General features: G+C 38.3%; 1 protein-coding gene across 10 annotated transcripts; it reads right to left on the bottom strand.

Annotated features, from left to right (window-relative positions):
• Positions 1 to 15,722: 15,722 nt before the first annotated feature.
• LOC142543240 (uncharacterized) lies at positions 15,723 to 27,176 on the bottom strand. 10 transcript variants are annotated; one of them, XR_012819709.1, is made up of 6 exons: positions 26,091 to 26,432; positions 20,280 to 20,385; positions 19,874 to 20,194; positions 16,651 to 18,259; positions 16,372 to 16,570; positions 15,723 to 16,093 (listed from the first exon to the last, which is right to left on the bottom strand). XR_012819709.1 is itself a non-coding variant. In XM_075650371.1 (5 exons), exons 3-5 carry the CDS (start codon positions 20,328 to 20,330, stop codon positions 19,708 to 19,710), a joined length of 459 nt encoding a protein of 152 aa, XP_075506486.1. In that variant the 5' UTR covers positions 20,331 to 21,209; positions 21,300 to 21,554; positions 21,656 to 22,071; the 3' UTR covers positions 19,565 to 19,707. The 10 variants fall into 10 exon arrangements, 6 of the variants coding, with proteins under 6 accessions (XP_075506490.1, XP_075506486.1, XP_075506485.1 ...); XR_012819710.1 differs by having other exon boundaries at positions 16,430 to 16,570; XR_012819711.1 differs by lacking the exons at positions 15,723 to 16,093; positions 16,372 to 16,570; positions 16,651 to 18,259 and adding exons at positions 18,266 to 18,943; positions 19,497 to 19,555.
• Between the last annotated feature and the right edge of the window lie 530 nt (positions 27,177 to 27,706).

Genomic DNA, 27,706 nt, shown 5'->3' with positions numbered 1-27,706 from the left:
AATAAGATATATCACATATAAAGTTTGCTAAAGAAAAATACTTGTTTAAACATCATAAACCAAAACGTAAAATCAGAGTAGTTGAAGCATTGCATAAAAACTTAAAAACATGGGCGATCCTCGGGTTTATCCTCCCGCTCAGTCCAAGCCAGCTCATTGGTCCTCACCTCTCGTCTCCTCAAATTCATCCTCACCTGCATCGATCAAGTCTAGTGAGTCTAACGACTCAACATGCATAAACTGAAAATAACAAGTAATACGTAATAAAACCACATGCACCTTTAAAATAAGACGTACATACTTGAAACTTGAACGTAATAGCATAAACGTACTTGAAACATGAACGTAGTAGCATAAACGTAGACGTGCCATCATCATAAGAATTTTCTTAAACATACTTGCATCATACATACTTGAGCATACGTAACATCATTTTGCGTAGAGATATGTTTCAAAGCAAGTGACTCATACATAAATGTACGTGATCAGACTAAACCACAGTACTGTGATGGCAGAGAAAGTCCACTACCACATACATGAGATCCCCGTTCATAATTTATTGGGTGGATTGGTCCCTGGTCATACTTTACCGCTTTCCAGTCCTGATCTAAACCCGCTCATACTTTACCGGGGTGGAGAGGTCCTCGGCCATGTTCACCGACTTCCAAACCCGTTCATAATTTGGTCACAAGACATTTAGCATACCTAAAAAACTTAAAATATTTTCTTTTGCACGTCGAACATACTTACTTGGCGTTGAGGGATTCGTGGGATCTCGCTTGGGGCCACTGCTGCACACTAACATGAGTTCAAACACTTATCTTTCATAGCTTTGACGTATAACCATGCTCACACCCAAAAATGACAAATTTCCTTATGACATTCTAAATCTCTCGGGACTTGACCTTGTTTAATCATCGTACTAAATCATGACATCAAACCCCAAAACAACCAAAAAAAAAGAATTTTTTTTAAATATATATATATATATATATATTTTTAAAAGGACATGGACCCCATGTAAGGGTCCGTGTCGGGGTCCTTGTAGGTGCTGGAAATTTGCATTTTGAAGGAAAAAGTGCACGGACTTCGTGTCGGGGTCCGGGAAGGGGTCTGTGTAGATGCTGGAATTGTGAACAAACGAAATTCCCTACACTTGTGACTTAATCCTACTCACTCGATCATAAGGACCTTGACCCAACACCTCAAGACTCATCCTAAGATGCTAAGACACTTATTAAAACTCTAACAAACGCCCCAAAACAACTACGCATCACAAACAACGCAACCCAATCCGTGAACACTATATTTGACACCAAAAACCTTCCCAACATCATACTCAACATACTTAAATGCAGTAGCGATCAGCCGTCGATCTCCAACGAAGCCTGCAACAATAAAACTTCAAGAACACATCAAGAACGTATTTTCAGAAAATCGCGGTTTGAGCAGTCCCACGAAAACAATCATAACTCACTCTTTTCTTATCCAAATATTTCGAATTTAATGTCAAATTGAAGGTATCAAAAAGTTCTACAATTTATATGTATTTTTTCATAAAATCGACCGAGAATTCGCAGTTTTTAAAATGACAGCAAATTTCGAGTTTTCAGATCTAAAATCCTTTCAAAATCGATCCAACAAGTTTTTGCTCAAACTTTTCACAACATACATAGATTTTTACACATAATAAACATAAAAACAAATACTATGACGAGATCGATGCATAAATGAAAGAATATACATGCCTTTTGATATTTAACGTTACAGAAACGACGACACCGAAGCAGGGAAAGATGCGAGGGTTGATCCGGGACGAACGTGACACGATTTTCTTGAAGAAAACTCACCGAGAATTGCTGGAATAATTCAAAGGAGGGGGCGGCTGTTGGGAGGCTCAAGGAACACTAAGTTTGCTCTCAAAATTATGAAAATGAAATGTGTATGTGTGTGTTGTCTGTTTTCGTGTAAGTGTGTGTGTTAAAAAATGTGTGTGTGTGTGTGTTTATATTTAATTAGGGGTAATAAAATGTTTGATTAAAATAAAAGTGTTAATCAAAAAGTTGATCCTCCCTATTTTTACAAATTCCTCTAATTAACAAAATAAAACACACAAATGCTAACTTTAAAAGTTTTAAAATTCTAAAATCACTAAATAAATAATTAAAGCTTTAAAATGCTTAAAACTTAATAAATCATTTAAAATGCTCCAATCCTAACTAAAAATAAAATACCATATTTTAAAATTGCAAAAAATCGTCACCGGTCTCTTTTCCTCAATTCCCGCATCGAATAATCTCCTGATAAATGAAACACAAGAAAACAATTAACGTGCATCACATAAACATAAATAATTTTAAAAAATACATTTAAATAAATTATGCATCTCTAAAAAAATCATTTTAAACTTAAATAAATAATTTAACAATTTAAATAAATGCATGCGTTTTACGTGTACTAAATTTGGGCTCTACAGTTCCTCCCCCACTTATATAAATTTCGTCCTCGAAATTAAACTTACCAAACAGTTCTGGGTAGCGGTTCCTCATATCTGCCTCGGATCTCCTAAGTGGCCTCCTCTACTGATTGATTCAGCCATCGGACTTTGACCAACTTGGTCACCTTGTTCCGAAGTCTCCGCTCCTGTCTGTCTAGGATTTGGACAGGTCTTCTTCATATGACAGATCTGGAACAAGCTGCAACGGCTCATAACTCAAAACATGCGAGGGATTTGCTAGGTACTTCCTCAGCATCGAGACATGGAACACATTGTGTACCCCGGCCAGATTCGACTGGAGGGCAACACGATAAGCTAGTGTCCCAACTCGGTCAAGAATTTCAAACGGTCCAATAAACCTCGGACAGTGTTTGCCTCTCTTCCCAAATCTCGTAACACCTTTCATGGGTGCTATCTTTACAAAAACGTGATCACCTACGGCAAACTCTAGGTCCCTTCTCCTCTTGTCAGTGTAGCTCTTCTGACGACTTCTGGGCGGTTTTCATCCTTTCTTGGATCTTGACCACTACGTCTGCAGTCTGCTGAACAATCTCTGGACCAAGTTCTGATCTCTTACCGACTTCATCCCAATGAACCGGTGATCTGTACTTCCTTCCATACAATGCCTCGTAGGGAGCCATACCGATAGATGATTGGAAATTGTTGTTTTAAGTAAAATCCACTATAGGTAGCTTCGATTCCCAATTCCCATGGAAATCGATCACACAGGCTCGCAACAAATCCTCCAAAATCTGAATCACTCGTTCAGACTGGCCATCTGTCTGAGGGTGGAAAGCTGTACTGAATAGAAACTTCGTCCCCATGGCTGCTTGCAAACTCCTCTAGAAGGACGATGTAAATCTCGGGTCCCTGTCGGACAAAATAGAAACTGGGATCATGTGCAATCGAACTATCTCCCTGATATAGAGCTCCGCATAATGCGTCATGCAGAAAGTCGTTTATGCGTCATGGAGAAAGTCGTCTTCACCGGAAAGAAGTGTGCCGACTTAGTAAGTCGATCCAATATAACCCAAATAGTATTAAATCCTCTGACTGACCTTGGCAAACCAACAACGAAATCCATGGTGATATTCTCCCACTTCCACTCAGGGATAGGGAGTGGCTTATGCATTCCTGCTGGCCTCTGATGCTTTGCCTTCACTTGTTGACAAATGAGACATTCAGACACAAATCGGCGGATGTCTCGCTTCATACATGGCCACCAATACAAAATCTGCAAATCCTTGTACATCTTGGTACCTCCTGGGTGGATAGAATACAGAGATGCATGTGCATCTGTCAGAATATCCTCTCTGATCGAATCAACACTAGGCACCCACATCCTCCCTCTGTACTTCACAATACCATCTGACACAGTGTAAAGTAACTGCCCTTGGCTTCATCCTTCAGTCACCATTTCTGCAACTGCCCATCTGAAGACTGACATGCACGGATTCGGTCAAGCAACGAAGACTGAACTGTCAGATTAGACAGCTTAGGAGCTCTGCCCTTAGGATAAACCTCTAACCCAAATCTCTGAATCTCTGACTGAAGAGATCTCTGCACTGACAACTGAGCTACGACTGCAACTTTTCTACTTAAAACATCTGCCACGACATTAGCTTTCCACGGATGGTAGCTAATTTCACAATCGTAGTCTTTTACCAACTCCAATCACCGTCTTTGTCTCATGTTCAGCTCTTTCTGCTTGAAGAAATATTTGAGACTCTTGTGATCGGTAAATATTTGGCATTTCTCACCATACAAATAATGTCTCCATATCTTCAACGCAAAAATGACATCGCTTAACTCAAGATCATGGGTCGGCTAGTTGTTCTCATGCACCTTCAACTATCTAGAGGCATAAGCTATGACCCGAACATGCTGCATCAAAACTGCGCCTAAACCGAGCTTAGAGGCATCGGTGTATAGCACAAAATTGCCTTGCCTTGCTGGCATGGCTAACACTAGCGCTGAAATAAGAGCTAGATTCAAAGTATCAAAGCTCTTCTGACACTCGTCACTCCAAACTAATTTAGCATTCTTCTTAGTCAATGAAGTGAGTGGCACTGCTATCAAAGAAAATCCCTGAATAAATTTCCTGTAGTAGCCTGCTAGGCCTAGGAAACTGCGAATCTCTGACGCATTCTTCAGCTCAACCAATTCCTTAACTGCTGCTACCTTAGCTAGATCCACCTCGATACCACTGCTAGATATTATATGACCCAAAAATGCTACCTTCTCCAACCAGAATTCACACTTATTGAATTTTGCAAACAACTTGTGCCTCTGCAAAACCTGCATCACTGTACTCAAATGCTGAACATGCTCCCTATGGCTCTTCGAGTAAATGAGAATGTCGTCAATGAACACTATGACGAACTGATCTAGGTAGGGTTAGAATACTCGATTCATCAAGTCCATGAAAATCGCTGGAGCATTCGTCAGTCCAAACGGCATTACTAAGAACTCGTAGTGCCCATATCTAGTCCTGAAGGCTGTCTTATTAACATCGGCATCCTTTACCTTCAGCTGATGATACCCCGACCGAATATCTATCTTAGAGAACATTGTGGCTCCCTGCAATTGATCGAACAAGTCCTAGATTCTTGGAAGTGGGTATTTATTTTTGATCATTACCTTGTTCAGTTCTCGGTAATCGATACATAGCCTGATGCTCCCGTCTTTCTTCTTCACAAAGAGCACTGGTGCGCCTAATGGTGAAAAACTAGGGCGGATGAATTATTTGTCTAGGAGCTCCTGAATCTGCTGCTTGAGCTCTAACATCTCAACTTGAGCTAAACGGTACGGTGTCTTAGAGATTGGCACGGTGCCTGACACAAGGTTAATTGAAAACTCCACCTCTCTCTCTGGTGGGAGGCCTGTGACGTCATCCAGAAAGACGTCAGGAAAATCTCTGACCATTGGTACATCAGCTATTGACGGAGTGGGTATGTGGGGACCCGAACCTAATTCGTCTTCTTAATCATTATTAAGAATCAATATAACAATTAAGAAATGTGGGACATAAATTTTTTAAAAATGCAAATGCGGAAACGTAAAGTAATCACTCTGATATAAATATCAACATAAAGTACAGATCATGTACAACATATGTTTATCGCAACTAGAGTTCAGCCACTACATCAAGTACTGAAAATCACTCTACTCTAAGTCCGGATCTCCACGCTAATCGTAATCTCTCATCCTCTTCCTGATTCTGATCCTGCCCCACCTGTTGTCATGCACACATACAAACAAGACAACAGCCGGATAACTCCGGTGAGAAATACAATCCCAGTATAAACAATGTAAACATGCAGTCATATAAAAACATATATATAAAAGCATGAAACATATATCAATAGCATGTATCAAATCTGAAAGACATGTCTCGATATAAAACTGTAAATCAACTCTAGACTCGTCATCTCAGACTCGACTCATCTCTAATCTAGGGATCCCGATCTGAATAAAAACGCAATGTTCTCCCATCTACTTTACCCCAGCTAGATGGTGGTACGTTCTTAGTCCCAGACTTTGGCGGTCTATATCGAAGATCTGCAATAGGAGTCGGTCTTCTCCTCAGTATATCGATATATATCCAAAAGTCCAGTTCCTTGGCGGTTCTGCCATGGCGATTCTGCCAAAGACTAGGCGGATCTGCCCAACTCTAACTCATGCTTTGCTATAGATCAATAGACTAAGCATATCAATATCAAGAATTGCAAATATCAATGCAATAATCATTCAGTATGTGATTTTGGGAAACTCCAGTTAATCTAACTCGAGTTGTGCAATCCCGAATCAACATTGATTTATACCTTTCTTTCTTTCTTTCAGTCTGAATCTGTCGAAGTCTCGAACTCAAATCTGTCAATACTCAATCTGACAATGACAATAACGAGGAATACAATATCAATACCCCACTCAATCAATACTGGATATAATCAGAACTCAATCAAATTCTGTTTCAACGGCAAAACTGTACAATCTCAATATACCCAGCAATATAAATCAATCAGATATCCATTCCAACATCTCATAATTGATACAACACAAATATGATATCAACTCTCAATCAAATCAACTCAGAAAATCATAACAATTCTATACGGTATCCGTTCTTCAATCCGGTTTCGAGTATACGATGTTTAACACATCAAGAACATCATATATGAATCATATCTGATTCCTTCAATATCACAATTCCAAACGGTATCAAAACATAATAAAACTTACGTCCAGTTGAAGCTCTTGTCGGTAGGAACACGGTACTGAAGTCGGATTCAAAATCTAACGGACGGATTGAAATATAAAGGAGTAAGGATTTTCGCCAGCCTTTCTCGTTCCTTTTCTTTGTTTCTTTCTGAATTTGAAGGAATGATACATAATATATATCAGTTGCATGTTAATGATACGTGTCATCCTTTTTCACAACTTTCAGGCGGCGCTCGGGCGGTCGAGAATTAACGCCCGGGCGCGGAATGTTCTGTCCGCACAATTAATCATTGGCGCTCGGGCGGTCAAAAACTACCGCCCGAGCGCCACATCTTCTATCCGAAGCATATTTTTATTGAACACTAGCGCTCGGGCGGTCAAAAACTACCTCTCGGGCGCCAGACTCTCTGTCCAAGAACCATCCTTGCTGAACATAGGCGCTCGGGCGGTCATTTTCTACCGCTCGGGCGCTAATAGTTATGTCCAACAATTGCACCATTCATACTGCTTTGTCCAATCTGGTCTCGGAATGACCCGTCTTTAATCATATCAGTTCATAATCAATAATATTATATTAACAGAATCAAAATCCCGGGCATTACATTTCTCCCCCCTAAGATCTGATTTCGTCCCCGAAATCACAGGCAATCAAATCATATAAGAAAGAAATGTATAACAGAAGCTGAATCACAATACTTCACATCAGTGAAATAACTCGGGAAATCTCTGTCTCATGTCTGACTCTGTTTCCCAAGTAGCTTCTTCGATGCCATGACGACTCCCCTGAACTTTCACAAGCGGAATAGTCTTCGTTCTGAGTTGTTTTCCTTTCGATCGAGAATCTGGATCGGCTTCTCGAAATAACTCAGTGTCTCGTTCAGTTCGGCCTCGTCTGGCTGAATAACATGTGAAGCAATCGGAAAGATATTTTCGCAATAACGATACATGAAAGACATCATGTATCGCAGATAAAGAAGGCGGTAAGGCGAGTCGATAGGCACGATCTCCTATCTTCTCGAGAATCTCATACGGCCCAATATATCGTGGAGACAGCTTTCCTTTCTTGCCAAATCTGACAACTCCTCTGAAAGGTGAAATCTTCAAGAATACTCGGTCTTCCTGCCTCAAATACCAATGGTCTACGTCGAACATTGGCATATTTGGCATGTCTGTCTTGAGCTGCCTTCATTCTTTTCTGTATTAGCTTCACTTTCTCAGTCATATTTCTGATCATGTCAGGTCCAATCTCAGGAACCTCAGAGGTATCATCCCAATACAGAGGGGATCTGCACTTCTTTCCAGTACAACGCCTCAAAAGGAGCCATCTCAATACTCGTCTGATAGCTGTTGTTGTACGAGAACTCACTAAGTGGCAATGCATCTTGCCAAGTAGTGCTAAAATCAAGCACTACAGCTCTCAGCATATCTTCCAGTGTCTGGATAGTCCGCTCTGACTGTCCGTCGGTCTGTGGATGATATGTGGTACTCAGATGTAACTTCGTACCTAGAGCCTGCTGCAAACTCTGCCAAAAGTGCGAAGTAAACCGAGGATCACGGTCTGAAACAATCGACTTCGGCACTCCGTGCAATCTGACCACCTCTCTGACATATATCTCTGCCATTTGGTCATGTCGGTACGTCATCTTGTACGGAATGAAACATGCTGATTTGGTCAATCTGTCAATCACGACCCAAATTGCATCATTACCTCGGGAGGATCTCGGTAACTTCGTCACAAAATACATGGAAATGTGATCTCATTTCCATTCAGGAATAGATAAACTCTGTAATAATCCTCCTGGTTTCTTTCTCTCGGGCTTCACCTGCTGGCAATTCAGACATTTTGATAAAAACTCGGCAATATCAGCTTTCATCTGTTTCCACCAAAACTGTCTTTTCAAATCATTATACATCTTTCTGCCACAAGGATGAATACTAAATCGACTGCTATGCGCTTCTGACAATATCTGTCGTTTCAAATCTGAAACATTCAACACAACAAGACGATTATTCACATACAGTACACTATCCCGTACCTGATACTCTGATCGATGCCCTACTCTGACCATCGATACCGAATTCTGCACATTCTGATCACCTTTCTGAGCCGCTTTAATTCTCAAAATCAGCTCTGGTTCGACTTGGACAACATAAAGTCTCGGTGGTCTACTATCTGTCTTAAATACCAATCCAGACAAACAGCAATCTTCTATCAAATTCGAAACACCAATCGTCGATAAGGATAAAGAGCATACCTTTCGACTTAGTGCATCTGCTGCTGCATTGGATTTCCCTGGATAGTACTTGATTTCACAATCAAAGTCTTTCAATAAATCAAGCCATCTTTGCTGTCTCATATTCAACTCTGACTGTGAAAAGAGATATTTCAAGCTTTTATGATCAGAATAAATCTCGAACTTTTCACCGTAAAGATAGTGTCGCCATATCTTCAATGCAAAGATGATGGCTGCCAATTCAAGATCATGAATTGGATAGCGAGTCTCGTGTGGCTTCAGTTGTCTTGAAGCATAAGCGATGACATGGCCTCGCTGCATCAGAACACATCCCAACCCTCTGTGAGAAGCGTCACAATATACAACAAAATCACCAGTACCTGATGGAATAGTCAAGATCGGAGCACTGGTCAGTCTCTTCTTCAACTCAAGAAAACTGGACTCACAGTCTTCAGACCATATAAATGGAGCATTCTTCTGAGTCAACTGAGTAATAGGTTTAGCTATACTCGAGAAATATTTAATAAATCGATGATAATAACCTGCCAAACCCATAAAACTACGTATCTCTGGCACAGATATTGGTCTCGGACCAACTAATCACAGCCTCAACCTTGCTGGGATCAACTGATATACCATCTCGGATATGATGTGACCCAGAAATACAACTTGTCTCAACCAAAACTCGCATTTCGAGAGTTTAGCATACAGTTTCTCAGCCCTCAGAATTTTCAATACAGTTCTCAAATGCTCAGCATGCTCAATCATATTCTTTGAATAAATCAAGATATCATCAATGAATATAATAACAAAATCATCAAGGTATCTCTGGAATATGCGGTTCATCAGACCCATAAACACAGCTGGAGCATTAGTCAAACCGAACGGCATGACAATAAATTCATAATGTCCATACCTGATTCTGAATGCTGTCTTCGAGATATCAGAATCTCTGACTCTCAGCTGATAATATCCAGATCTCAGATCCTGCAACTGATCAAATAAATCATCAATACGAGGCAAAGGGTATTTGTTCTTTACCGTAGCTTTGTTCAGTTGCCGATAATCAATACAGAGTCTCATAGAACCGTCTTTCTTCCTCACAAATAATACTGGAGCACCCCAAGGCGAGACACTCGATCTAATGTATCCCTTGGCCAGTAAATCTTCCAATTGCTCTTTCAATTCTTTCAACTCAATCGGTGCCATTCTGTACGAAGCCCTCGAAATCGGAACTGTATCTGACATCAACTCAATACTCAAGTCTATCTCTCTAATCGGAGGCAAACCCGGAATCTCATCTAGGGAAGACATCAACAAACTCGCAAACCACTGGCAATTCAGCCAAGGATGGACTCGATTTCAGTAAATCAACTTAATAGACAAGGAATCCCTCTGCTCCTTCCTGTAACAATCGAGTCATAGACAATACGGATATCAAAGGAATTCTAGATCTAGAACTCTTACCGTAGAATTTCCACTCATAGCCATATCTGGTCTGAATCTCACAATCTTGTGGAAACAATCAACTGTAGCTCTGTACTTGGTAAGCATATCAATACCGATAATACAGTCGGTCAAAATCAGACAACCCAAGTACGATGCAATCTAGCTCAATCTCATGCCCGTCATACTGTAGTAAACAATATTTAACAGAATTCACTGAAATCAAACATGTCCCCAACGGAGAAGAGACAGACACTACAGATGATAACGACTCAATAGGCAATGCATGACTCAATGCAAATCTCTCAGAAATAAATGTATGAGAAGCACCGGTATCTATCAATACATAAGCAGGATAACCACATAAAGAACAGTTACCTGCAACAACATCATCTGGTGCTTCCTGGGCCTGCTCCTCTGTCAAAGCTAATACTCTGGCCTGCTGTCTAGGAGGCTGGCTCACGGTCTGGCTACCTCCTGGCCTCTGCTGTGACGGAGTAGTCGGTGGTGGCTGAAAGGAATGAACATCTGATGATCGCCCACCTGTCTGAGCCACTGATCCAGATGACTCCGCTCCCTGTGATCTCTGGGAACCTCTCTGGGGACACACCCTAGCAAAGTGTCCCTACTGTCTGCAGATGTTGCAAGTACCAGTCACTCCCTGGCATTGCTCAGTCGGGTGTCTCCCTCTGCAAGTCCTGCAATACACTTCAGTATAGCTCTGGCTCTGTCGGGCACCACCGGAGCTAGAAGAGCTGCTCTCTGACTTCTTGAATTGCTTTCCTCTAGCTTTCAAGAAGTCCTTCTTTCGACCACTGCTGCTACCACCCTCAAATCTGGGAGGAGGTTGCTGTGGCCTCGTTGGTGGAGGAACAAACGAAGCTCCTTTTTGTCTCATCAGACCGGCCTCAGCTCCCTTGGCTCTATTCAGGGCATCAGTAAAATTATTCGATCGCCCTGTGTTCACCAATGTAAATATCTCGGGGTTCAAGCCATTGATGAACTGATCAGCAGTAGCTTCCTCGCTTTCAGCAACATGTGGAGCAAATCTCAACAAAGTAGAGAACTTGGTCACATATTCCTCGATGTTCAACTGACCCTGCCTCAGATTGACAAACTCTGCCCCCTTGTCTTTCCTGTACGACACTGGGAAAAATTTCTGATAAAACTCAGCTTTAAAAACATTCCAGGTAATAGTCGTACCTCGATACTCCAATGCTCTCTTCGTCGTAATCCACCAGTTCTTTGCAACATCATGCAACTAGGTGCCCAATCAGTCGAACTCGTCGCTCATCTGTGTAATCCAGAGAATCAAACAGCATCTCTATATCATCTAACCAGCTCTCACAGTCAACAGAAGTCTCTGTTCCTTTCAGGGTTGGCGGTTTAAATGACTGAAACCTTTTCAACAGTGTTTCCATCGGTGTTGTTGTCACATCCATCGGATTTGCAGATGTACTACCCTGTTCAGGTATTCTTCGAGTAGGCATATCTGATTACCAAAAGGGTTAGTAACCAAATACGACAAACCTGTTTCAGTCCTCCTCTGATCATCTTACTGCTGATCAAGAATCGGTTCTGATTCATTCTCAATAATACACGTTACCAAATTAAATCAGATAAACAAGTAAGCATGTATTATATAAAGCAGTAAGTCATAATAGATTGCTAGCATGTAAAAGCAAGGAAGAAAACTCATTCTACCCCGCTCACCAGCTCCTATTTAAGTCTAAAGGTACCTACTGCTCTGATACCACCTGCTGTGGGGACCCGAACCTAATTCGTCTTCTTAATCATTATTAAGAATCAACATAACAATTAAGAAATGTGAGACATAAATTTTTTTTTTTAAATGCAAATGCGGAAACGTAAAGTAATCACTCTGATATAAATATCAACATAAAGTACAGATCATGTACAACATATGTTTATCGCAACTAGAGTTCAGCCACTACATCAAGTACTGAAAATCACTCTACTCTAAGTCCGGATCTCCACGCTAATCGTAATCTCTCATCCTCTTCCTGATCCTGATCCTGCCCCACCTGTTGTCATGCACACATACAAACAAGACAACAGCCGGATAACTCAGGTGAGAAATACAATCCCAGTATAAACAATGTAAACATGCAGTCATATAAAAAAATATATATGAAAGCATGAAACACATATCAATAGCATGTATCAAATCTGAAAGACACGTCTCGATATAAAACTGTAAATCAACTCTAGACTCGTCATCTCAGACTCGACTCATCTCTAATCTAGGGATCCCGATCTGAATAAAAACGCAATGTTCTCCCATCTACTTTACCTCAGCTAGCTGGTGGTACGTTCTTAGTCCCAGACTTTGGCGGTCTATATCGAAGATCTGCAATAGGAGTCGGTCTTCTCCTCAGTATATCGATATATATCCAAAAGTCCAGTTCCTTGGCGGTTCTGCCATGGCGATTCTGCCAAAGACTAGGCGGATCTGCCCAACTCTAACTCATGCTTTGCTATAGATCAATAGACTAAGCATATCAATATCAAGAATTGCAAATATCAATGCAATAATCATTTAGTATGTGATTTTGGGAAACTCCAGTTAATCTAACTCGAGTTGTGCAATCCCGAATCAACATTGATTTATACCTTTCCTTCTTTCTTTCAGTCTGAATCTGTCGAAGTCTCGAACTCAAATCTGTCAATACTCAATCTGACAATGACAATAACGAGGAATACAATATCAATACCCCACTCAATCAATACTGGATATAATCAGAACTCAATCAAATTCTGTTTCAGCAGTATAATTGTACAATCTCAATATACCCAGCAATATAAATCAATCAGATATCCATTCCAACATCTCATAATCGATACAACACAAATCCGATATCAACTCTCAATCAAATCAACTCAGAAAATCATAACAATTCTATACGGTATCCGTTCTTCAATCCGGTTTCGATTATACGATGTCTAACACATCAAAAACATCATATAAGAATCATATCTGATTCCTTCAATATCACAATTCCAAACGGTATCAAAACATAATAAAACTTACGGCCAGTTGAAGCTCTTGTCGGTAGGAACACGGTACTGAAGTCGGATTCAAAATCTAACGGACGGATTGAAATATAAAGGCGTAAGGATTTTCGCCAGCCTTTCTCGTTCCTTTTCTTTGTAAAGGATTTTCGCCAGCCTTTCTCGTTCCTTTTCTTTGTTTCTTTCTGAATTTGAAGGAATGATACATATATATATATCAGTTGCATGTTAATGATACGTGTCATCCTTTTTCACAACTTTCAGGCGGCGCTCGGGCGGTCGAGAATTACCGCCCGAGCGCGGAATGTTCTGTCCGCACAATTAATCATTGGCGCTCTGGCGGTCAAAAGTACTGCCCGGGCGCCACATCTTCTCTCCGAAGCATATTTCTATTGAACACTGGCGCTCGGGCGGTCAAAAAATACCGCTCGTGCGCCAGACTCTCTGTCCAAGAACCATCCTTGCTGAACATTGGCCCTCGGGCGGTCATTTTCTACTGCTCGGGCGCCAATAGTTCTGTCCAACAATTGCACCACTCATATGCTTTGTCCAATCTGGTCTCGGAATGACCCGTCTTTAATCATATCAGTTCATAATCAATAATATTAGATTAACAGAATCAAAATCTCGGGCATTACAGGATACGTCAGGTGCAGACACAATGCTGGCCAAGAAAGCCTGACAACCCTCGTGCATAAGTCTCCGCGCCTGCATGTAAGAGATCATGCGAGGGAAACTCCTCCATCCAGCTAGCTCAAAGAGAAACTGTTCCATGCCTAAAAGTCTTACCAATACTGACCTTTTCTGGAAATCGATAAGAACTCTGTTCTTCGTCAGCCAGTCCATTCCAAAAATATTTATGAAAATATTTCCTGAGAGACGTTAGTACAACACAAAAACTTATATCCCAAAAATTCTAATCTTAATCCTCAAACATAGTAGAAAAATCTTTACCCAAGTCACCAAAATTCTGCTAGCACATTAATTATCCCAAATAAAATTCGAAACATGCATAGCAAAAATAATGCGGTGCTGAATTAAATTGGTTGCCAGTCAGCAGGGTCGTGTCTGGGTTCGCCTCCTCTGCCTGCATGGCGAACACTCTACCCTGGGTCGGCTACCTCCACTGTGGGCAGTCCTTCAGCATATGATCGCTGGCTCCGCACTTGAAGCACTTGCCCGATCCATATAAACACTGTCTCGGATGCTGGCGGTTGCACTTCGGGCACACTGGGTACTCAACGGGCCTCTGAGGAGCCATCTGTTGAGGAATAGGACCCTTGTTCTTCGACGGTCCCTGAAATGGCCTCTTCCCCTACTGCCACTGGAAAGGCCTCTTAAAATGGGTTCTCTGCTGCTGCTGCTCCTGAGGTGCCTGATAGGGCCTCTTTCCCTGCCTATCACCCTCGATATCCCTTTGGTCCTGCTCTGCCGCCAAGGCTCTAGATACGGCAACGACATAGGTAATAGGACCAGCAACCCTGACTTCACGGCGCAAGATCGGTCGTAACCCATCCATAAAATGCCTCAGCTTCTCCCGGGCATTATTCGCAACCAGGGGTACAAAGTGACACCCCTTTCGAACTTCCTGACGAAGTCTGCCACGCTGCTGTCTCCCTGTCGCACCGTCATGAACTCCCTAGTCAATCTGGAGCGTACTTCCTCAGTGAAGTACTTGGAGTAAAAGACCTCCTTGCAATCGTTCCAAGTCAAAGTCTGCAAATTAACCGACACAGACGCACTTTCTCACCACAGTCTGCCGTCCCCTGTCAGAAGGAATGTGGCACACCTGACCCTATCTCCATCTTGCAGTTCCATAAATGCAAAAATCACTTCGATGGATTTAATCCATCCCTCGGCTATCATCGGGTCAGTGGTCTCCAAAAAATCCTTTGGCTTCATCCTCCTGAACCTCTCATACACTGCCTTTGGTCTGGGCCTCGCCCCCGTGTCCACTACAGCCTAGTTCCCTGCAAACTGTGCGAAGAACTGAGTCTTACCTGCAAGCATCTGTGCCTGCATATCTGGCGGTGGAGGAGGAAGAGCGTCTCTCTCCTCCTCTCGAGCCTCTCTGTCCTCCTCCCTTGCTTCCCGGTTAATCATGCGTCTAGGAGACATACTAATCCAACAATTTACCCAACACGTAAACCCAACATGCATGAACATAATATCAATAGCATAAGATGCACGTAATTTGAACTTGAAACATGGACATGGCGAAAACATGACTTAATGCTTAATACATGGAATAATTCAAAACTTAAAACTTACAGACTTGAGGTGTGGCTTCGTGAGCTTCTCGAAACTGGCAGTAGGCATAACCCTTTGCGAAAACACCGCTCTGATATCAACTGTAACGTACCGTATTTTGAACTACTTGAAATTTGCGGAAAAATAAAAATTTTCTTAAATATAAAATTAACTTTCAAATTGTGATCATAAATAAACTGTTCACCAAAAGTATTTGCAATAAGATAAATCACATATAAAGTATGCTAAAGAAAAATACTTGTTTAAACATCAAAAACCAAAACGTAAAATCAGATTAGTTGATGCATTGCATAAAAACTTTAAAACATGGGTGATCCTCAAGTTTAGCCTCCTGCTCAGTCCAAGCCAGCTCACTGGTCCTCACCTCTCGTCTCCTCAAATTCATCCTCACCTGCATCGATCAAGTATAGTGAGTCTAACGACTCAACATGCATAAACATGAAATAACAAGTAATACGTAATAAAACCACATGCACCTTTAAAATAAGACATACATACTTGAAACTTGAACGTAATAGCATAAACATACTTGAAACATGAACGTAGTAGCATAAACGTAGACGTGCCATCATCATAAGAATTTTCTTAAACATACTTGCATCAGTACATACTTGAGCATACATAACATCATTTTGCGTAGAGATATGTTTCAAAGCAAGTGACTCATACATAAATGTACGTGATCAGACTAAACCACAGTACTGTGCTGGCAGGGAAAGTCCACTACCACATACATGAGATCCCCATTCATAATTTAACGGGTGGATTGGTCCCTGATCATACTTTACCGCTTCCCAATCCTTATCTAAACCTGGTCATACTTTACCGGGGTGGAGAGGTCCTCGGCCACGTTCACTGACTTCCAAACCTGTTCATAATTTGGTCACAAGACATTTAGCATACCTCAAAAACATAAAATATTTTCTTTTGCACGTCGAACATACTTACTTGGCGTTGATAGATTCGTTCTCGCTTGGAGCCACTGTTGCACTTACTAACATGATTTCAAACACTTATCTTTCATAGCTTAGATGTATAGCCATGCTCACACCCAAAAATGAAAAATTTCCTTATGACATTGTAAATCTCTCGGGACTTGACCTCGTTTAATCATCGTACTATATCATGACATCAAACCCCAAAACAATCCAAAAAAAAAAAAGAAATTTAATTTTTTTAAAAATATATATATATATTTTTAAAAGGACACGGACCCCCCCGTGTAAGGTTCCGTGTTGGGGTCCGTGTAGGTGCTGGAAATTCGTATTTTGAAGGAAAAAGTGCACGGACTCCGTGTCGGGGTCCGGGAAGGTTTCCGTGTAGGTGCAGTAATTGTGAACAAACGAAATTCCCTACACTTGTGACTTAATCCTACTCACTCGATTATAAGGACCTTGACCCAACACCTCAAGACTCATCTTAGGATGCTAAGACACTTATTAAAACTCAAACAAACGCCCCAAAACAACTACGCATCACAAACAACGCAACCCAATCGGTGAACACGAAATTTGACACCAAAACGCATCCTACGATTTCTAATGCAAACAAATGCCTATCGATGCAAACCAACACACCAAAAACCATCCCAATATCATACTCAACATTCTTAAATGCAGTAGCGTTCACCCGTCGATCCCCAACGAATCCTGCAACAATAAAACTTCAAGAACACATCAAGAACGCATTTTTAAAAAATCGCAGTTTGAGCAGTCCTACGAAAACAATCATAACTCACTCATTTATTATCCAAATATTTCGAATTTACTGTCAAATCGAAGATATCAAAAAATTCTACAATTTATATGTTGAAAGTTTATCCATAAAATGGACCGAAAAGTCGCAGTATTTAAAATGACAGCAAATTTCGAGTTTTCGGATCTAAAATCGTTTCAAAACAGATCCAACAAGTTTTTGCTCAAACTTTTCACAACATACATAGATTTTTACACATAATAAACATAAAAACAAATACTATGACGAGATCGATGCATAAACGAAAGAATATACATGTCTTTTGATATCTAACGTTACCGAACGACGACACCGAAGCGGGAAAGATGCGAAGGTTGATCCAGGACGAACGTGGCACGATTTTCTTGAAGAAAACTCAACGAGAATTGCTGGAAAAATTCAAAGGAAGGAGGGGACGGCTGCTGGGAGGCTCAAGGAACCCTAAGTTTGCTCTCAAAATTATGAAAATGAAATGTGTATGTGTGTTGTGTGTTTTCGTGTAAGTGTGTGTGTGTTAGTGTGTGTGTGTGTTTAGATTTAATTAGGGGTAGTAAAATGCTTGATTAAAATAAAAGTGTTAATCAAAAAGTTAATCCTCCCTATTTTTACAAACTCCCCTAATTAACAAAATAAAACACACAAATGCTAACTTTAAAAATTTTAAAATTCTAAAATCACTAAATAAATAATTTAGGCTTTAAAATACTTAAAACTTAATAAATCATTTAAAATGCCCCAATCTTAACTAAAAATAAAATACCATATTTTAAAATTTCCAAAAATCGTCGCGGTCTCTTTTCCTCCACACGCATCGAATAATCGCCTGAAACATGAAACTCAAGAAAACAATTAATGTACATCACATAAACATAAATAATTTAAAAAAATACATTTAAATAAATTATGCATCTCTAAAAAAATTATTTTAACCTTAAATAAATAATTTAACAATTTAAATAAATGCATGAATTTTATGTGTACTGAATTTGGGTTCTACAGATAAACAGGGTCCATACTAAGAGGCTTGGTGCACGTGAAGTTTTAATATTGATTCCTTTAAAATTTTATTGTTGGATGAATAAATTAAGGATTAAACTTGCAATAAACTAAGGTATCAGAGAATCTTTGATTGAAATTGTCATACCATGACAATACAGGAAACGAACTCAATCAGAAATATTTTCAAGTATTAGACTTTAAGCCTAGGCCATGGAGATTCAGGGCATCCTACCAAATGTTAAGGACAGTTCATGAGATTGTGTGAATCTCACAACAAAAATTGATTCAGGGAATCCTACCAGGGTTGAAGAATGCTTTTCTTGGCATTCCCCTCTAAGAAAAATGATAAATACGGAAATAAATGTCGAACTAAAACTTCACCAGAGACGAGTAAGTACCTATTTTCTAAAATTGTGGAAACGATGAAATATGACAACCAACTCACGCAGGAAGACAAGTACCCCAATCGATACAGTGACCCTCAACTTTCCTCGAAATTCTATTTAAACTGAAGAGCATAAATAAGCAACAGAAAATCAGTAAAATTGATGCTCAAATTAACATTTAGACACACTCCGCAGAAGAAAGAACAACAAAACATGGTGATGTGGGGGTACTTTAAAGCATGTGAAGATGTTACAACATGCCAAATAACCAACTGCCAATAGACAAAGAGTGGTTCATCAGAAATAATCAGGCATCATGCATTATCATGCAGTTTTCTGTAAGCCCGCCATCAAATCTCAACTCCAAATAGAGGAAACTCTTGCTCGTTTAATTTGAAAAGCAATCACAGCGAGATCAAAGTATCAAAAAGATAGCCTTGTCTATGACATCTAAACACATTCAAGAAACTGATCGTTTTTTTTGTCATGTAACAAAAATTTCACAAAATGGAACCAAATAAGCACATGAACAACAAGCACACAACATCGCCCCCTCTAAGATAATTTCAGAAGAAATTCCTAAGCAAAAGTGAATTCCATTATAAATTACATCTAGATCATGATATGCTAATAACTATAATTAGACACCTATAAGAAAAGTGAATTACTACTTACTTGAAAGGTAGGTATTCTTGCATAAAAGAGGATTACCACAATCGAATATTGTTTCATACCTATAAGAAAAGTGAATTAATACTTACTTGAAAGGTAGGTGATAGTGTCCTCTTTACAAACAAGTCCCAATGATTTGGTCCTTAAATTCGGGCTTCAAAAGACTAAGATTTCGTGAAGCCACTCGACTTGTATTAGCTTCTCGTACAAGTATTTAAAGTTTGGATTTTCTATCGCGCCACAATTTAGCTAACTTTAGAAAAATTGATTTTTTTTCCCAATCCTCAACTTTGTAATTCATCTTTGCATAGAAACACGAAAACATTTCTACAATTTATAATAAAAATTGAAATGAAAAATGAAGTGACTGAAGATATTACCTGAAGACAACTCCACATCCTATCCTTCACTTCTTCATCTATGTCATTCCATCCATCCAATGTATATGGCACAAATTCCTTTATCATGCAACCTAGAAAAGAAGCGTATGTAACTGAATTATCTCCAATCGGCTGTCCAAACTCATTACGCTCCACCTTTTTGCGCTTGTCTTGACCACTAATCATTTTCAACTTTGATGCTCCCCGATCTTTTTTCTTATCATGTTTGTTGTCATCAATCGGTTCTTGATCATGCAAATCTTGGGATGAATTAGCTGAATTGTTAGAGTTCATTCCTGATAACCTACTAGCTACGTGTTCCTGTAAAATAACAAAAAGAACTATTGAAATATACAAATATACTTTATTAAAATAAACAACTATGTAAAATATAAGATAATATCACCTGAATTTCATCTGCAGATGCTTTGCTACGTTTTTTGCCCATTTTACTCATCTTTTCAATGCTAAGTAATGACCTGATCAAACATGTTGTATGACATGATACATAGCTGAAAATAAACAAGCAAACAAATTTATTGCAACAGTAAATAAAGAATAACTGGCAAAGAACATTTATCAATCAAAATAAATAACTATAAAATCTACAACTGAAAATTTCAGTCATGTCTCAGTCACATCAATTCCATCACACTCATTCCTTGCATATGGTTCTTTCTCAGTAATGTTAATTTCAAGTTGGGACACATCAAGAGGTGTTGATGACGTATAGGCGTCCTCTTCAACCACATTCATGTTATGAATACCCCGAGACGGCGCCTTTAGCAACACATACCAATTTGACTCATCATCGTCCCTAGAATAGAATACTTGCTAAGCTTGTGATGCGAAAATGAAAGGATCACTTTCAAAAGTTTTTAGTCCTTGGTGTAAGTTGATGAGTGTAAAACCATCTTCAATTTTGATACCAGTTCCATGATTGGCCTAATCACACCTAAAAACAGGAACTTTGAAAGAATAGTAGTCTAGCAAAACAATATCTCGTATAACCCCATAGTATGATAGTCTTCCTACTGTATGTGAATAATCATTAGCATTAGATTGACAAATAGTATCGGCTTCAATTGAGACACCACTATCTTGTGTCGACCTTCCAACATCAATTGTATGGAACCGATGTCCATTTATAATATAACACGTATAACTTTTAACTTGCTTTCTTGGACCATGAGCTAGCCATTGAATTCGGCCTGAAGAAATATCAAGAACCTGTTTTGATAACCATTCAGCAAATGTTTCCATATGTAGCTTTTGTAACAACGTCTCATTACTTAAGAAGCAACGATCTATTAGTTTAAGCTCCTCAATGTGCACCCTATTTAAAATCATTGAAGGGAGATGTTAGAATATACGAGGTATGTAATAGATTTAAGATAATATAATCTTAAAAATTAACTATACTCACTGTAAGTAAGGTTCAACTTCTGCAGTATTGCAACACGTGGTCTTCTAAAATCTTTTCTTTCCTTTAGAAATGGAGCGACCTTCCACTAATCCATTTTCCAAATCATCATTCCGATTATAACGAACACCAATAATAGAAGCCTTTTTTATGTAAGCACTACAAAATATCATTCGTTCTTCTGCGAGGTAGCACTCAGCTATGCAACCTTCCGGTCTTGCTCGGTTCTTCACAAACCCTTTCAGTGTTTTCATAAATCTAAAGCACAAAGCAAAATTCACATCAAAAAATGGTTGATAGCAAAATTTATACCATTTTATATATAAAATTTGTCAAAAAGATAAATCACTATTTATTACCTTTCGAATGGATACATCCAGCGGAATTGGACTGGCCCACACACAAGCGAGCCTCTTTTGCTAAATGAATTGTCAAATGAACCGAGATGGTAAAGAAAGTGAGTGGAAAATATCTTTCCAACATGCATAGAATTTCAGCAATATTCTCCTCGAGTTGTTTTAAACGGTTCCTATCTAGCACTCTTTGACATAATTCATTGTAAAATGCAACCAACAGATATATAGCATTACGTGGACCTTTTGGTAGAAGATTTCTCAATGCTACCGATAGCAATTGTTGCATTAGAACATGACAGTCATGAGATTTCAGCCCAATAATTTTACGCTCTTCTAAAGAAACACAGTTACCAATATTTGAGCTGTAGCCATCGGGTAACTTTATTTTCTTCGAACCTAGAGCAAAATACATCCATTTCTTTTTTAGACAATTTGTAGGGTGCAGCTGGCAAGTGATATTTATTTTCTCCCTTTTATTTGAAGATGCAATTCTTCTCTAATTTTTAAATACATCAAATCTTTTCGAACATTCACACCATCTTTGGATTTTTTCTTCAAGTTTAACAGTGTGCCTATGACATTCTCACAGACATTCTTTTCAACATGCATCTAAGTTATGACGTAGTAGGAGCCTCTAAAAGTATCCATCAACACGTTTCATAGTGTTAGTTTATAATATTTCTAACAATTTGGGATAAAAAAACAAATTTATATAAAAAATAATTAATAACGTACAAATAACTTACACTCCAATATGGCAAATCGAAAAAGATTTGACTTTTTCTTCCACATTTGAACTGGTTTTCGTAACTCTTTTGAATTATCATGCTTCTTCCTTTTTTTACTTGAAGTATTGACAGTGTCACTCTTTTTCTTTTTACCCCAATCATTTTCAATATCTTTCATTGCATTGAGAATTTCTAACCCATTCAAAGGTCTCGCTTTTTTTTCCCTCTCTTTTTTCCCATTAAACCACTTCTTTTTCTCATGAAATGGATGATTAGGGGAAAGAAATCTCATGTGGCCCAAGTATGCAAACTTTCTACTATACTTAAGCCACATTGAACATATGTCTTCACCACGTATTGGGCAACCGAGTTTCTCTATTGTGGCACATCCAGCTAAGTTTCCATAAGCTGGAAAATCATTGATTGTCCACATCAAAATAACCTTCAGATTGAACATTGAATTATTAAATGCATCATAAACCTCCACACTTGTGTCCCACAACTCCTTCAAATCCTCCACAAGGGGTTCCAAGTATACATCTATATCATTTCCCGGTTGCTTCGGACCTGGAATCAGTAATGTCAGCATAAGATTTTCCTTTGTCATGCACATCAATGGTGGAAGGTTATAATTGACCAAAATAACGGGCCAACAACTATATCTGGAACTAAGGTCACCAAAAGGGTTGAATCCATCTGTTGCAAGACTAAGGCGGAGATTTCTAGGATCTGATGCAAAATTTGGCCACTTATGATTTATTGTATCCCAAGCTACTGAATCAACTGGATGACACATCATATGATCTTGACTTTTGTGGTTGGAGTGCCAAATAATCTCTTCGGCCTTTTTTTTTATTTAAACATCCTTTTCAATCTTGGTATCACAGGAAAATACCGTAGCACCTTCTCAGGAACTCCTTTACGAACTTTGGTGGTGACTTTGTCTACTTTCTATCTTGAGGAACCACACTTTGGACAACAGTCAAGGTCTTTAAGATCCTTTCTAAACAGACAACAATTGTTTGGGCAAGCATGAATCTTCTCATATCCTAAGTCAAATGGTTTCAACAATTTTCTCGTCAAGTAAACAGTTTCTGGAAGTGTATTTTTTTCTGGAAGCATGTCAAATAAGATCTTCAGTAGCTCATTGAAACTATTGTCAGTGTGACCATTAGTAGACTTATAATTATATAACGTGACAACTGCCGACAACTTTGTATAAGTTGTACAACCAGGGAATAGAGGAGTTTCTGCATCTTCTAATAAATTAGCAAACTCATAATCTTTTGCTTCAGACATATTGTGTTCAACCTCTTCTTCAGGTACAAAGACATCCGTATATAAATTATATGCCTGTCTACTTTAATCCTCTTTATGAATTCCTGAAGTACATTCGACTTGAGATTGTGAGTTATAACTTTCACCATGGAAGACCCAAATAGTATAAGAAGGATCAAATCCCTTAATGATTAAGTGGTCGTACACTTGGTCAAATTTCATATACTTCTTATTTTTACAACGCTTGCAAGGACATAAGATAACTTCACGTGTTTTGGCATAGTTCCTAGCTTATGTAATAAATTTTTGTACCCCTTCTTCATACTCAGGTACAAGCCTTGATGGTAGATGAATCCATTCCTTATCCATTTCGTAAATCACCCAAACCCTAAGATAAAAACATATAACTTCACCATTCCTTGCATAGTTTTACTACCAGCAGAAAAATTAATGAAATGTATAAAATATTATTGTTGTTATTATCATCATAATACAACAATATTTACTTTTGGGAAAGAAAATCTCAAATGAAATGCTAGTACAAAGAACATGTTTACGGGAAATGTCAGTTAATAAGATGTTCATTCTTTTTTTGTATGTTATCCAACTATACATAAAACGTTTTTAAAAATTAATAGCTGGTTAACTAAAATGGATTATGGGACAAGAACACAGCTTCCATTAATTTTCTTTTTTATTTTTCAGTTTTGCCTTCCTCTACACATCCGGTTTCAAAAAATGTCATAAATTTAACAAAAGACAAGTCTACAAGAGAATATTAAATAATGGCTTACCAATAAATAGTCCAGAATGGCAGCAACGAGGAATAATGACATGAATTTACAATCTTTTAAAAAACACGATGATCGGCAGAAGAAAAAAAATGGGCAATAGGAAACATTTCTTGATTTGTCAAAGACAAATATGAAGAAACAAGAATAGACGAGCAAAAACGGGACAGATTTGAAATGGTTAATTAAAAAATGAAAAAAAAAGAAGAAGAAGCTACTGGTTATTGACGAATAAGTAATAAAGAAGTGAAAAGAAATTATGAAGGGTAAGTCACGAAATTTTATTGAATGCTCATTTTCAAACTCATGAAGCCAGCAAAGTCAAACTAAAACACATTTTCAAGAAAGAGAGCAGAAAGGCAAAACACCTTATTTCAGGACACAAGAACATAGTTAAATCTTAAAATGTTTTGAGTTCAATATCTCAGATAATTTCAGCAAAAGTTTTATTCCAATTTAGAAAAAAATGCGATATCTGCAAGTCCTGTATAATATTGCACAAGCTGGGTATATTGACAAATCCAAAATCCCCTAGAAAACAGCTTATTCCAATTTAAAACAAAAAGCACATATCAATCTGACCGAGTGCATGCCTTGTCTTTCAGGTCTTTTTAATCAGTCTCTTACCGAAGGTGGTTTTACATATGAAGGGCCAACATTCAGATATGGACCAAGCAGCATTATACAGTTTATGGCTATTGTTCCAACAGCATCCTCTAACCCACTTTCAACATAAAAATGATCACTGCCTTAAGGCATTAAATGATAAATGTCAAACCCAAGCCTATATTTTAACTCCTAAATGGTTATCAAAGCACTCACATCAAGCACCAAGACTCAAGGTGAAAATACAATTTTCTGTAAAATTATGAATAAAAGGACTTTTCTGTTATTTATCACATGACGTCTAATGACTTATAACTCATCTGATGCCGCAAACGAGATTCTCTCATGACTGAAGAATCCAGAATCAAATTTTCACTGTTTTTTATTTATTCTATGACACATCTTTCTCCCTCAACCATATCTATTTCTCTCTATACATTTGTATGCCAAATTTAATGTTGAGCGAAAGGAAACTATGTTTATTTGTTGATATTCATTTTTGTGCTGTCGAATAAGACCCGAAACACTCTTTAAGTTTATATACAATCCGCCTATTACTGTGATGGATAATTAAGTTGATAATCATCATTTGAAAGTACAACAAACAAAGCAGGGATGTACTAGTCTAGAGCATGCGGGCAATCCTAGAATAATGAAATCAGGGTTGTTAGAGCACTTTCAGCACAAAATTGTATTGTGACGGGATATTTATAGATTAACAAGTTGAAAAGATATATTTAATCATATATTAAGGACTATCTCAATAAATTTATGAAAAATAACTTCATCTTTTTTAAAAACCTTAACCCAAAACCTCACTTTTTACTCCAAAGATTTTGCTAAATTAATCTCGACTTGTTTGATAAATAATTATTGAATTGTACTTAATTGAAAAGTACTAAAATAAAATTAAATTCTTTATTTTATTATTCTTATTTATAATTCTGAGGAGAACGTTAATCTCCCACAGCCCTACCGATGAATACATATAATCGAAAAGCATGCGCAACAATCAAACATCAAAGAAAAAGTAACCTCGTCTTTGAGCATATGAAGGAGAGTAGTTTTTCTAGCGTTGTCAAGGCCTAAGAAGAGGATTTTCGTTTCCTTATGCCACAGCCCTAGCGATGCCAACACTCCATAGAACAAATCTCCCAAATAAATATAACGAAATTAAATACACAAAATATAAATCAACAAACCGTGACCCAAATCTCCAACAATATCAATGAAATCTGAACCGTGACACAAATTTAGAACTTACCTTCACAATTCTGACTGGAAAAAAAAAATAAGGAAGGAGATGGAAAGAAATTTATCGCCGACTGAAGGAGAGAAAATGGAGGAAATTGAGCGCGAAAGATTTGGGAATGGCGCTTATAATTATTAACAAGGTGGGTTTTGTGATGTAAATAAAAAAATTTATTTTAAGATTATTAACAGGCACGTGGTGCACGCTGTAAATATTAACTTTTAGCAGCATATATATAGTCCGCCGTTGAAATTAATATTTACGGCGTATATTTTTTTGCACGCCGTTGTTTGTATGAGTTATAATAATATTAAATAAAAAATTTATTATAAGATCATTAACATCGTGTGGCGCACCCCGTAAATATTAAATTTTATGTTTCTAATGCCAAATCCATAAAAAGTTCAATGCCTAAAAAATTAAATATATGTTTCTAATGCCAAAAATTAAATATATATCGATCAGACAACAAATTAAAATACAAGATTATCAATTTACTAAATCTTGAATCTCTCTGTAAATGCCTCACTCTCGTTTCTATTCTGTGACTCCTAATTAAATCCCATTAATTCCTCTCAATCGATCCCTTCACACAGATATATGTTGAGTGAAAGCCTAAAAACTTTACGTAAACAATAAAAAATCAAGAAATTGTTAAGAAGAATAATAGTTACCGTGAAGAAGAGAAACACTGCAAGCCCTCAAATCTTTACATACACATCGGTTGCAATTTCTTTTTGTTCAGATGAGAGGATTTTTGTCCAGATTAAAATTTAATTTCGTCCCGTAAAGAAGAAAAATATGTCTGTAAAGAGTGAGGGAAATGGGTGGATGGCAGGGAAGAAGAAATGAATTTTGGGCGAAATGAAATTTGGGTTTGTTATAAACTATTAACAGCACGCAATGAGCTCGCCGTCGAAAATACATTCCACAGCGTTCTACGTACACGCCGTTAATTGTATAGTTCTTGCGTTATTAGCAGCATGCAGTGTTAGCACGCCGTTAATAGTACAACTCGTGCTTTATTAACAGCGTTCGAAGAATGCATGCTGTTGTTTATATAATTTATTAACAGCACACATAAATGCACGCTGCAAATATTACTATCCGTATTGTGCTTTTAATGCATGCCGTTATTTCTGTCAAGTGCAACAATATTAACAGCGCACATATGGGTGCTCGCCGTTAAAAGTAATATTCGCAGTGTGCTGTTAATGCACGTTGTTGATGACGTGCTGCGGAAAATCATTTTTCTTGTAGTGAGTGTGATTTCTTATTTCAAAATATTCGGATGCAGATGTTTTATTCTTGATAATGTCAAAAATCATTTAAAAGCTTTTGATGCTAAATCTGCAGAGGGAATATTTCTTCGTTATTCATCAGTTAGTAAAGCTTACAG

The sequence above is a fragment of the Primulina tabacum genome, chromosome 4 (genome assembly GCF_025594145.1).
Source record: "Primulina tabacum isolate GXHZ01 chromosome 4, ASM2559414v2, whole genome shotgun sequence".
Taxonomy (NCBI): Eukaryota; Viridiplantae; Streptophyta; class Magnoliopsida; order Lamiales; family Gesneriaceae; genus Primulina; species Primulina tabacum.
This window is presented reverse-complemented; position numbering and strand designations above follow the sequence as displayed.